This window comes from Danio rerio, chromosome 3 (genome assembly GCF_049306965.1).
Source record: "Danio rerio strain Tuebingen ecotype United States chromosome 3, GRCz12tu, whole genome shotgun sequence".
NCBI classification, from domain to species: Eukaryota; Metazoa; Chordata; class Actinopteri; order Cypriniformes; family Danionidae; genus Danio; species Danio rerio.
Window position 1 is genome coordinate 21,836,028 of NC_133178.1, and position 13,812 is coordinate 21,849,839.

Below are 13,812 nucleotides of genomic sequence, written 5' to 3' on the forward strand. Positions count from 1 at the left end.
TTTAGAACAGCAGTAAATCTGGCGATCAGGCAGTCCGAACCACCGTACAAACAAACTCACACAGTTTCACAGACTTCTTTTCTCCACTCCTCCCAGGGCATTTCTCCAGCAAATAGCAGTCAAGTCACCATCCGTAGTGAGGTAGAGCAGCTACACCTTCAGGTTGTGTGCCTGCACAGAAACATCAGAAAAACACACACACATTGTACCACATATAGCGAGGTCTCTGCCTCCTGTCCATTACTTGCCAACCGTATCTCATCATCACATATTTTACTTCTGAGTCAGCTGCGGTGATATAAAGCAAAGCCATTGAGAGAGAATGAAAGTTTTAAGAAACTGGGTTATACGAGTTCAAGCTTCATGTACACATACTTGAAAACAGTTTACAAAATAAATAGATAATAAAGTCTGGTTTCAAATAAAACATCACAATCCTCCAAGTGTCACAAAAATGATGCTATACTGATGTGTTTAATGCATGTACTGTTAACATTTTCCTGTAAAATCTACATTAACTTACTGGCAGCAGTTCACCAGTATATTACTGTAAATACTGCAACAATATTTACAAATATAGCACCTTTTATCCTGCAGTATATGTATTTACAGAATTGTAAGTATATCTTTACTGCAGTATATACTGTAATTTTCACAAAACAACTTTAAAATACAGTAACATACTGCATGTAAGTCAACAAACGTTAACAGTGTGTCTATGCTATCTGCTAGGGAAAGGTGTTCTACAAGTGACTATAAACAAAGAATCCCTTTATAGCAGCTGACAGAAAAGATGATATAACTTTGCTCCACATTTCACAGTGAGAATCAAGAGTGAGAGTGACATCTTTGAGTCTAATCTCTTGGATTAAGACAGTCAAGACCTTCTGATAGGATTAGCCAAGGTGATGCACTCAAGACAAGAGGCTTGTAGCCTGAATAACAGATCACTCAGATGAGGCTTTTAATCGACACAGACATCACGCAGGTGAAAGAGCAAATATAAGTTCCTTCGGGTTGAGGGTCAGGTATTGAAGTTTTCTATTATTGTGGATTTCATGCTGATTGTATTTAAATATCAGCCTAGAAACGCTGTTTGGTTTCACTTGTCGGCTTGCACTGACCTACAGGTCAACCATGTTGTGGGACAGTAGACAAGATCAAGGAGATCTTTACGTCTCCTTATTACTAGTCTGTGCGTCTCTCACAAGGGTTCAGAGGGCACATTTGTGATCCTTGCCTTAAAAAATTGTCTGCAAAATACTTGAGTAACATTATTTTTACGTTAAGAAAACCTTCACCTCCAAGAGCTTCTCTTCTGTTTTATATTACTGCAGAAAGAGACATTTTGCAAATTAAAGAAAAGGGAATTAACCAGAATAGACATTATCAATATATTCTGTCTCAGATATCATTTGTAAAACTATTATAACAGTCAAATTTTATTTATTTACTTCATGTGTCAAAATCAGATGTTTTCTTTACTGCTGTTTTCTTACTGCTTTTTTCTTGTGTTTAGTGCATTTAAAATGAAAGTGCACAGCATTTTATTTACATATTTTTCTAAAACAACTTCGAAACCAAAGACACAGAAGTGTGAATGGCTTTGGTTCATTGTCAGTATAACAAAATTAATCAGATGAAAGTAAATATCACATTTTGTCTCTTATTACTTGCATAAACAATATGTTTTTGTGCAGTTCACTTAACGGCCACCAGTGTCGCTAATAATAACAACAACAACAAATCTGTTCTCATACTCCACCTAAAATTGTTCCAAACCTGTATTTTTTGCAGTTTTTTCAGTTCATTGACTTTTTTAGTATCAAATACAATGCAAGCCAAAGGTACAGTGGCTGAGAGAGAGAGAGCTCAAATGCACTGCAAGTTAAGAAAACACTTACAAATTGAAAATACGACACCGTGCACACAAATTCTCAAAACACGTGCAAATACAGACATTCACTGCAAAGTGCAGACCACAATGGAAATGTGTTGGAAACCCCAAAAGTAGATGAACCCTGCCGCTTCCTATTAGGAGTCAATGGTGTTGTCGGAGATTTGAGTGGTGATTGTTTTTTGTTTGTTTGTTTTTTTTACATCCTAAATGGGCGATTTTAGGATTTTCATATATACAAAGCCTAATATTACATTTATAAGTAGTGATTTAATAGTAATACACTTAAAATGTCTGTTTAATATGGGTTGTATACTAGTATCCCACTGTATTGCATAGACCAGCATATTTGAGTTCTGAATAAGCCAAATAGGCTCAACCCACCTGTTTACTGTAGTAAAACACTTTCCATATTCAAGTGCATTTTTTTGTTTCCATGTATTAAATAAATAAACTGCCACTTTTCTAATTAAATGCCACACATAAATATATGTTTTTAAACTTACAGACAAATTCACATATTTCACGATCTGAATGATGATAATAGATAAGAAGTGTTTTTTAATACTAGACAACACTTGATGTTTCTTTCTCTGTCAGTGACTCAGTGACAGTTAAAACGAGTACATTCTCTAAGTGGTTCTGTCACTGTGTTTGATCCTTTCTGTGCACGACTGTATGGTATCGTTAATAATAAAAATTTCTACAAGTTTGGAACAAATTGAGGGTGAGGATTTTAATTTCTAATATAATTAACTTTTTAATAAAAGTCTTTTTAACGTAGAAAATGTGCAATGTATACACTTGAATGTTAAGTAAATACTGTGTACATGTATATATATATTTACATAATTTATTTACATTTGCACTTCTTTCCTGGTATTAAAATAAATGCATAAAATTTGTTTGCTCTGACCACAAAACCAGTCTTATGTTGCACAGGTACATTTTTGGCATTAAATAAAATATAGATTTTATGGATACAAAAATATTGTATTGGAAATTATTATCATTATAAATTGATTTATTTATCATGTTTCATGAAGATATTTTTTAAATGTGCTACTATAAGTATATCAAAACTAAATGGTTAATTGGTAATAAGCATTGCTAAAAAGATGTCTTCTCAATATTTTGATGTTTTTTAATCCTCAGATTCCAGATTTTCAAATAGTTATATATCAGCCAAATGTTGTACTATACTAATAAACCATATATCAATGGAAACCCGATGTATAAAAAAAGAAAGAGACCCTTATAATTGGTTTTATGGTACAGGGTCACATAATTATTATACAATTCATTAATCCCATTCATCCTACAGTCATTAAAAATCTCCATATCAGTCTGCTTGAAAGGGTTTTAACAGGCTGATTGACTTGTTTATAAGATGCCTCACACATGCAGTCAGTCAAGTCTAGGCCATCTGCTTCTTAAAACAGAGCCACTCACCTAAAGTCTACAGAGGTATGTTATTGTCTTTGAGTTGACATATTGACCTTTAACATGTACAGAAATGTCCTCTAAAGAAAATCCACAGTTTTCCATGACAAAAGATTTTACATAAAAGCAAATCTGGTAAAAAAGAACAGCCAGTACAAACTGGCATGTAAACCACTCTGTCCTGCTTCAGGGTGATTTGACCTCCTTAATTACCAAGATGACTTAAGCTGATCAGAAATCTGGATGAAGGAAGTGTGTTTGTTGGGGATCAGTCTCCACCCCCACTTCACCTCTGACCATCTGGAGAAGATCCTGAAGAGACAACAGCATCAACCCCAAGAGCTCAGTTCATCGCCAGACCACAAACCCTACGCATGGTCCCTTAAAGTGCAGATAGTGACCTGTTGCCTCCATCGGCTGACCCACTGACCAATAGGTAAGCGAAACATAACAGTGCTCTTGTCATACTATTTGTATACCAATATAATAGTTATACACCAAGAAAAGTAGCCTTGTGATAGTAAACATGTAACTAATGCTATGTTATGAATGCCATCAAATTGAATTGCAACTTATTCATGGTAAAACTGATTTATCATTGTTAATCACATTAGTATGCTTTTCCATGCTAAATGTGCTGAGTTACAGTACATGTTTAAACATTATGCTTACCTGGGAAATGCTAATGGTCACCTGCGTCATTTTAAGTGACATCCCAGCTAACAATTTTGTGTTTTATAGATGTCTAATAGACATCTAAACATAGAAAGTTTGGCTTAGACAAGGCTAATCTTGGGCTGTCTGTGAAACATCTAAAAATAGCCCAAAACTATACTAGTCGTCAAATAGATAGACTTTATATGTGTAGTCATTCGTTTCTGGTCTAGTCTAGTTTTGGCCTATTTTAAGAGGTCTATTACTTTTCACTGACAGCCCTAATTTAGTTTTGTTTCAGCCAAGATGGCCATGTTCAGACGTCTATTAGACATCTATTATACATCTTTTAGAGACAAAAATGCTTGCTGGATAGTCAAGAACACTTTGTAGACTCTTAATATTTAGGCCTTGTTCTTGGTGATGTAAGTTAGATGGCAAGTTTGTGCACTTAGGAGTTTTGTTCCCTTAGAAGTAAAATAAAATATCCTACTGGACTACAACATGCTTATAATTAATTTTTTGCCCTTGGTCAAAGGAATAGTTCACCCAAAAATGTAAATTCTCTCTTTGTTGACTCAATATTATAGTTCATAAGGGTTTCTTTTTTTTCTGATGAACACAAGGTATGTTATTTTGAAGATTGTTAGAAAGCAGCAGCCATTTAATTCATGACCTACAGTACTATGGATGTCAATGGCTGCTGGTTTCTTCAGAATATCTTGTTTTGTTCTCAACAGATTAAAGAAATTCATGAGTGAATGGTATGGAAATTGTATTTCTTGGATGAATTATCAATTTAAGGAACGTTTTACACTTGTATGAAGTATGGTTAACATCCCGTAATATTAAGCAACCAGGAAACAGAACTGTGCGCACATCTAGAATTGTCAAAGACTAGTCTTTAGCTCTCAATTTTTTTAATCTAACAACGTTTCAACCTACATGGTCCTTATAAGGTTAACCGTATGAAGACCACGCTGGTCGAAACTTTACATTAACGTTTTTTTGAGAGCTAAAGTGGCAGTGCCGATTTTCTCATTACCTTTTTAACATCCCTTTTCACCCAGGGTTATGAAACGTTTTGCTCCATTAACACCACATTGCAGTGAAATTTGTACAGTGTGAAGTGATGTGATATGGCTAGATGTTTAACAATTGAGACCGAATCTTGAGCCTCAAATTTACATAATTTGGACAGTCATGGAAACACTGTGCACTGCATTTGAACTATTGTCTCAGTGTTTAAGGAAAGATTGTTATATGGTGATAGAAAAGGCATCAATTGGAGTAGGGAAAAGATTAACTCAGTTTTAACTTTGTGGTCTAAAAAGTCCATTCAGGGGAAACTTGATAGTGTGGTTTACAATATTTATGGATGCCAAATGATATATAGTAGCTGCTTTGAAATCAGAGATGCTCTAGATTGTGTTGCAGTCATCCAAACATTGATAAAACATCTAACAATATAAAAACAAGGATATTAACCCAGAAATGTATTCTCTTTTTGTTTTTTGGTGCTGTGCAAAGAACTGAAAAAAAAATAATAAATTTAATCTGTTGATAATATATCTGCAAATGTCAGAAGTGTTAAAAGAAACAAAAGTTGTTGGTGTCATAGTGACTTTTAGTGTTTATTTTACCCAGCATCTGCAGACAAACTTGTGACGAAGAATGCTTTTGCAGTATTGCAAAAAATTGTAGTTCAAGGTTATAAAATGGACAGTTCAGCTATGAATGAAAATGTTGGCATTATTTATATATCTTCCATGTGTTTGAACTTTCTTGTTGTTGCTAATGCTGAAGACAAAGGAAGATATTCTGAAGAATTAAAAGAAAAACCGCTGTAGACTTTCATACCATTTTTTTATGTTTTTTTCCCAACACTCCATTGTTTTCAACAGAAGAAATTAATAAAAGTTTAGAGTAAATATTAAGGAAGTTTTTGTTTTTAGGCGAACAATCCTTTTAAGCACCATTATATACCCTAACTTTATGGGTAACAGGTTTAATTGTTCAGTTATGAAAAAACTAAAAAAAAAAAAAAAAAAAAAAAAAAATCTGTCTGTTTACAACAAAAAAAGAGCCATCACTTTACTCTGTAAACTGTATTGTGGCCGTTTTTTTTCCCTAATTAATTTGTATTGCACAAAATATGTTGAACCTGTTCTGCTCCCCTCTGAACAATTAAATAGTTAATTAGACAGTTGTCCCATTGTCCCATGTGTTATACATCTTTAAAATGACTGTAACTTGCCGTGCTGAACAATATTTTACATCCTTTTTTTCTTTTTCTTTTTCTTTTTTTTTTTTTTTTTTTTTTTTTAAGATATTTGTAAATGTACAATGTGTGTGGTTTAACATGAGTGTGACTGCAGCTTTCTTTCCTCAGGGCAAGATGGCCCGGGATATGTCCGATAAGGATATCCTGAAAATGGAGCTGGAACAGCTGCAGAAGGAGGCAAAAAACACCAGAGAGCCTGTAAGTTCTCTGCTTGGTAATTAAACTAGTAGGTCAAAAAGTGGCTTGATTTTGTGCTATATTTATTTAAGTCATGCTTTAGAAGTATTTAAAAAAACTAAATTCTGACATTCCCTTTTTCCTTAAGGTCTCTAAAACTGCAAAGGAGATATGTGAATGGGTTGAGGCACAATCTGCAGAAGATCCACTCGTAAAAGGAGTTCCTGAGGACAAAAACCCATTCAAGGAGAAGGGTGGATGCATAATAACGTAGCCCATGTGATTTCTTGTGGAAAAACTTTGAGTGTTTTGTGTGTGTGCAAACCACACTGTGCTTAGTTTTAGTATCATGAAGACTGTAAGATTTGAACAAATGCTTGAATCCAAAATATTTGGTTCATGCTGAATGTACTATTTATTAAGCAACCATCTTCAACTATTCGTAAATAAAACAGGCAAATTAGGAGAATAAACATTCACACGCCATCCCACAGAATCCTCAATTCTTTCATTACAGTATGACATGCTTCATATAATAAACCATTCAACTTAAACCATAAGTAGCCATTCTTTTTCAAGCTGTGTCTTCCTGTTTTAAGGTTCTGTTCTAAAGGATTATTAATAATTAAAAAAAAATAATAATAATCAAATGTTTCTTTCAATCTCTCCAGTAGCCTATAATGGTGAAATTGAATAATATGAAAATAGGGTTTTCCCACTTTTAATTTGTAAAAAGAATCCAGATAACTTCAAATAGCAAACTACAAATACCCCAAGTTGAGATGACTTAGTCTATTTCAGCAAAATGCTATTTATAAAATGACTATATCTTTTTTTTTTTTTTTTTTTTTTTTTTTTTTTTTTTACATTTTATTTAATTATTTATTTTTACACATGTTTTAGCCTACATGTTAATCCAAACTTTCTGTCATTTAAAAGAAATACTTTTAAAACCCATTTGGTTGTTAAAAAAAAAACAATAAAGCAAAACAAGAACTGAAATTTGGTTTTATCATATTATTGTGATAGCAATAAAATATTAAAGCTACAGTTAAATCACAGTCGTTAGGGCAAAAAAAGCTTGGCAAAGTTTACGTTTTTAATCTTCACGTGGGACATTTTCGCACCAGGCTGGGCCTTGCGTTTCAAAATGGCGGTCGTGCAGCCTAATTGTGATTTGTTTGTTGTTTGACGCTCTTCGGCCGATGGCATTTGATGTGTTGGATATTACAAAACAGCAGCCGAACAGTACACATCTACGCGTAAGTAAACAGATTGCTCTGGTAACACTGAGACTAAGAAACTGAGATTAATCATGGGCAGTAATAATAATAATAATACGCTTTTTAATCTCGTGTGATCAACCATGTGCAAGCATCTGAACAACGTGGATTGTTTAAGCAATCCTGAACAAGGATTTCTCTCTTTTTTTGTCAACTTATTTGGCTATGCTCCATCAACTGGTGTTCATTCTCTAATAATACTCTAATAATTGTTAATCAATTTTATTTAATATTCTATATTCTTCTTCTCTGATTCTTCAAATTATTAGACAACAACACGTTTTAAAAATATATTTTCTGTTCTGTTTATTTACATAAATACGTTTGTGTTATCTTCTAACACTAGGCCTAACAATCCCCATTTTACCTTTTCTTTTTTTCCCCCTTTTCTGCTTTAAAACTTTATTCTCCTTGAATAAGCACACATCAAGTGCAGGTTTGTTTCGTGGTGGTCTTAGTGAGGATATTGCATATATTGATTGTTTTTCTGTAAGGTTAATATTTTCTATGGTTTACCCTAAAACAAAGCCACATACAGTTGCCGAGTTAGAAACCTTTTAATTAATAAGGACCAATCAAATGTCCTGATCTAGTCGATATCTATGCAATTTCACTATTTATAGAGAAGACGTTTGGGACGTTTAGATGAACCAGTGCACAGACGTCTCCCAGGTTGCACCTCTAGGTGGAAGCATTGCAGCATAAATAGGGAGAGAAATACAAATCTGTGCTGCAAAGACTTCTGCTCTAACTACAGACTTCCTACCACTGATGAACTTGCTTCAGATACATTGGCAGTGGGGATTTGTGCACGATAAACTTTAAAAGCCTTTAAAATATATTGTTAGCTACCGAAGTTAGATATTTCTCTTGTTGCTACCAAGATCTGAATATTGAAATTGATGAGATCAGTGTCTGTGTTTGTAAATGTGATGTTTGGCATAAAGTTTAGCATCTTACTAGTGCTGATATATGAGAGTTTGAGTTCCTTGCAATATTTTTAAAATTATTTTATTCTTTTGAGTTGTTCTCTTAAGCTTCTTGTGTTTTTTTTTTTCATAACAGGACTTTTTTATTTTAAAGCTTTTTTCCCCTGTTTTCTAATGAAAATTGCATTTCCCTTTACACAGCACTAGCCTTTTTTTGTTTAATTTGTATGATTAATTTTGTGGGGAAACACTTAGTTCACACTTAGGTTAGCTGATGATTAATAATAAAGCATGTTTGGCATGCTGTCCCATAAGGAGAGAGCCCTGAGCTCAGAAGATCCTTGAACCTGGGCCTCCCTCCTATTTAATAGGGAGAGAGGGGAGTCTGAGCTCAGGTAGGTTTAGAGAACTCCTTCAAATTCGTTAACTCTGCCAATTCCTTGATTATTAGGGGTTGCCACAGCAGAATGAACCGCCAACTATACCAGCATATGGTTATGCAGTGAATGCCCAGTACACTCATATACTATGCCAATTTGGTTTATTCAATTCACTTATACTGCATGCCTTTGGACTGTGGGAGGAAACCGGAGTACCGGGGTGAAACCCTCACAGTACAGGGAGAACATGTAAACTCCCCAGTCCCCACAGAAACGCCAAATGGCCCTGTCCCTGCCCTGGCTCAGTCTGAGAAAGAGGGGAAGGTGTAGGAGTGTTTGGGGGGTTGTTCAAAGCGAAGATTTGGAAATTTATGTGTGTTTGGATTTGTCTGATTGTAAATCAAATGATAGCTAATGCAGGACCAGCCGTGATCAATCATAAGCATGTGATCTTCATGTTATTAGTTTATAATTGATCTTCACGGCTTGTATAGTGCAGGAATTGATTTCCAAATTCCAAATAGATTAAAAAAACTACTACTGTATAGCTTGAATAATACTGAAAAAATGTTAACTGCAGTGATTATAGCTCTTGAGCCTTATCTACAGATGCACTGACTTCTCTGCATCTCTAATATGGCCCATGACCATCATTTAAATAAAGTTGCAGAAGGTGATCTGCCATAAGGTTATCCATTAGCACAATTTCTTTGAAAACACAGTCCCTCTTCTGCTGTCCAAAGCCATGCCTCCTGAAATCACTGACACACACCGTAAAGATGACAGAAACCCACTAGATCATGTCATTTGCCAGTTAGAAAACTTTACAGTACTTTATAATACTACAATTCTGAATGAAAAACTGTATTATATCTAGCACGTTTTCAGTTGTGTAGCAAGCAAACTTGTAATAATGTGCAATATTTCATGCATGCAAGGATCGCTGGTCTCACTCTCTACGCACTTTGTCCTAAATTAACTAGTGGTTAACTGGCAGGGAGCATTGATTAATTACACTTATTACGAAGCCATACTTACTTGCATGCTATTTCAAAGCGAATATTCAGAGTAGCATGGTAAGTAATATAGGGAGCGTGTCGCACGTTGCGTCGTTGTCAATGTTAAAAAATGAACCAATGTGAATATAAAACCAACTCCACCTCAGTATTTACTTGTGTTTTGTCGTTAAACTGTATAAAATCTACATTATCGATTGCTGTAAAAGTTTCCTTATGAAACTGACTCACATCAATCTTTTGGTGGATGATTTCAGAAGCTTTACTTAACTAAAATATACAGAAGCTTTGCGTGACTTTAACAATATAACATTACTTGTCGAAAAGAAATACTTCAGCTGGTGTCTTCCTTTCTCCAGCATGCAAAAGTAACTCCAATATTGATTTAGGATTTGAAAAAGTTTTGATTCAGCATTTGTTTTTACTGCTGACACTCTCGTGTGCACGTGAACACGCAAACATTGAATCTGTCTGTGTGAAGAGGGGTGCGAAGATCTACAACCCTATGTTTGTTGACAGACAGTTTGGGCTACTTATCAGAATTATGGGAATTGTCAACCTGACAATTTTTAAGCGGGTGAACATTTGTTTTGTGCTTTACCCAAAATTCATAAATGCATTCACTTTAATCATTACTATTGGAATGTGAAGAGACTTTCAACCAGCACAACAAAAAATGTTTATAAAGACGATGATCACCTACTGCACCTTTAACAAAAATATTACTATAGAGTAGTGAGCATACTAAAATTTTATTATTGTGTGCTAAATTCATTTAACAAAGAATTTCTTCAAATATTAATGTCGGAAATAAAGAGCAATTTGGACTTAAAACCCGCTTGTGTGTCTGTAGAGTTGCCTGAAACCTGCCGTTTACTGGTTTCTCATTGCCTTGTGAGTTTATTTACCTGGGTCTCACAGGGCCTGACACTTACTTTCACCACTGATGGTGTTACCCTTGCAAACCTTCCGGTGTGTATTTTGAGAAGGCCTGGAATCAAAGGTGTGGTGCTGAGTCTGTGCTCTGGAGGACTAAGTGGACATTTCCTTCAGTGTGTAGCTTGTATAATATTAGCCAAGATGCAATGAATGAAGCCTTTGTCAGAGATAAAACTCCACTCTTTTCCCTTTTTCTTCTCTCTGACTGACTCACTCAAATTTTTATAGTGTATCTGTGTGTTTTGAATGATTTTCCTTCATGTTATATAGCTGAGGGCATGTTGACATGTTAGAATTGATTAAAGCAAACATTGTTATGATTGTTCTGTTAGTGTGGTTTATATGAAGAAGAGTGAACAGCTATATAAAAAAATTGGCTGAGACCACTTAAAGGGCACCTATTTTATCCCTTTACAAGATGTAAAATAAGCCTTTGGTGTCACCAGAACGCGTCGGTAAAGTTTCAGCTCAAAATACACATCAAATAATTTATCATAGCCTCCAGAATCTGCCAATTTTAGTGTCAGAATTCATTGTAGCTGTTTTTGTAGTCTGTGGCTTTGATTACAAATGAGCTGCTTCACCCCCGCCCACCGTTCCCACATGCATGCATGGGAGTCCTATTTTAACATCAGTAAATAAAAAAATAAAAAAAAGACTTGTTGGGTTTATATCACTCCAACATGACAGTGTATACATTATACATGCAGACAGTTCTGTCTCAGCTTACAAACGTTTATCATAAAACAAGTCTTGTTCCACTTGAAAACAAATTCTGGTGTGGTTCAATTGTAATATGAACACAGCTTGAAACAAGGCATCATAAACAGGGCAAAAGGCTCAAACACCTGTTTTTTCTCATTGTATTGGCACTGTTGCTCATTACAGTTCAATGGAGGAGTCAGAAACACATGTTCTTGCTATTCATCAGTTCTTAGCTGCTATAATACCATCACAGCATTGTTTTGAAGATGTTTACATTTATTCATTTATCAGATACTTTTATCTAAAGCAACTTACAAATGAGGATAAAAGCATTTTAAATTACCAGAGAGCAGCAGTTTATAGATGTCGTGACAAGTCTAAGTTAGTTAAACATGTTTTTTAAAATCTTTTTTTATAGGTCTTTTGTATGACAATACAAATTAAATATTCTCTCATTCATTAACTCAATTAACAAACAACAATAAAAATGCAAAGATACCAAATTAAGTACATTAAATACATTAGAACATGGCATTAGAATAACTGGATACATATGGGAAAAATAATATTAATTTAATAATAATGATGAATCAAAAAAACAACACCTGGTGCTGGCAACCTGCAATATTTACTAAAAATAAAATGGTTAATGTTACAGGTGGCCAGCACCAGGTGTATTAGGCAGGCCTTTGATGTAGTCAAGAAAAGAACCCCAAGTCTTATAAAAAAATCTGGTGAACCAGAGAGTGAGCATCTCAGCTTTTCGAGTCTGATACTGTAGAAATGCCCTGTATCCACTTGTCTTGTATAGAGGGAAGTGTTCTTCCACTTTAAAAGTATGGCAGGTCTGGCAAAAATTGTGGTAAAGGCAACAACCTTGCTGTCATGGACTGTCATGTAGGCCATAGTGTTTTCTAAATTGCACCCCAATTTTTGAGTATATATATATATATATATATATATATATATATATATATATATATATATATATATTATATATATATATATATATATATATATATATATATATATATATATATATATATATATATATATATATATATATATATAATTTATTTATATATATATATATATAATTTATTTATTTATTTATTTATTTTTTTGATACATTACTTAAGGGAAGTTGAGAACACAATAGAGGAATTTTTTTGTTGATAAAGAATCCATATGTACCCAGGGCAGTATTCAGAATAGCTTTAGGGAGTTGTGAGATTGATTTCTTAAGACGAGCAGGGTTTTTTTCCCCACAAGAATGAGTGTAAAAGACCAAAGCTGTAAAGAATGATTTGTTCATACAAATTAGTGAACAACTTTTTTTTTAATTAAGTGTTCACCCTAACAGGACTTTTAAGGTTATTTTTTTTACTTATAATATGACAGGGCAATTGGGGAAGTATTGGCAAAGGACCAAACTCTGTTTGCCACAAGCCCTGTTTATGATAGGCTATTGGTCCCAACATTGATTAATAAATTCAAAAAGTGAATATATTTATCATATTAGCCCCAAAATCTGTCCTTGTGAGAAAGCATGGGAAAAACTATGACTACTATGATGGTTAGAGGATGTATAATTAGGCCGTTTAAAATAGTTGCAAGAGCCCGATTGGCCCTCAACAAAATTTTCCACCCCTTCAGATTTTAGCTGGGAAATGAAAATGAATTAGCATTTCAGTTTAATAACAGGGATTTAGTCTAATTTCAGGTGAATGTCAGAGCAAATGCATTGGAAACTGAACAGTAAACTTAAGTCTGTCGCTGGATCACGTTCATGTTTCCAGACTTCCTGATTTGGAGCCAGACTCACTGGGCATGCTCAGAAACACAGAGCGGCTGGTAGCAGTGGTGAGAATTGAGTTGCGTAGGAGGCTTCGCTGGATTGTCTGTGAGCCACGCATGTCAAACTCACCACAGTACATAATTAGCCTGTCTTTGCTGGGCAGTGCCAGGATATCTATAGCCTATGGTGGCTTGCTGTAATTCATGCTCTTCTAGTCTAAATACCGATTCAAAGGGAGGAAACCTTGCTGAGAGAAATATGAGGTTTTCAGTCAAGGCATTGAAGCTCTTAGAGATGGGACAGAACC

The 13,812-nt window shown here is 34.5% G+C and overlaps 1 protein-coding gene across 2 annotated transcripts; it reads left to right on the plus strand.

Moving 5' to 3' along the window:
• The first annotated feature begins 3,632 nt into the window (after nt 1-3,632).
• Nucleotides 3,633-7,009, plus strand: gngt2a (guanine nucleotide binding protein (G protein), gamma transducing activity polypeptide 2a). Of its 2 annotated transcripts, none has more exons than NM_001302500.1 (3): nt 3,633-3,776; nt 6,373-6,476; nt 6,604-7,009. In NM_001302500.1, the coding sequence occupies exons 2-3, from the start codon at nt 6,393-6,395 to the stop codon at nt 6,727-6,729; spliced, it is 210 nt and encodes a 69-aa protein (NP_001289429.1). In that variant the 5' UTR covers nt 3,633-3,776; nt 6,373-6,392; the 3' UTR covers nt 6,730-7,009. The 2 variants fall into 2 exon arrangements, with proteins under 2 accessions (NP_001289429.1, NP_001289430.1); NM_001302501.1 differs by having other exon boundaries at nt 6,387-6,476.
• The last annotated feature ends 6,803 nt before the right edge of the window (nt 7,010-13,812 follow it).

What these genes read in the sequence shown, in the direction of transcription:
- gngt2a (NM_001302500.1), top strand. Translation starts at nt 6,393, where the DNA reads ATGGCCCGGGATATGTCCGATAAGGATATCCTGAAAATGGAGCTGGAA. An exon ending in CAAAAAACACCAGAGAGCCT is followed by an intron (nt 6,477 to 6,603) that starts GTAAGTTCTCTG and finishes TTTTTCCTTAAG; the next exon opens with GTCTCTAAAACTGCAAAGGA.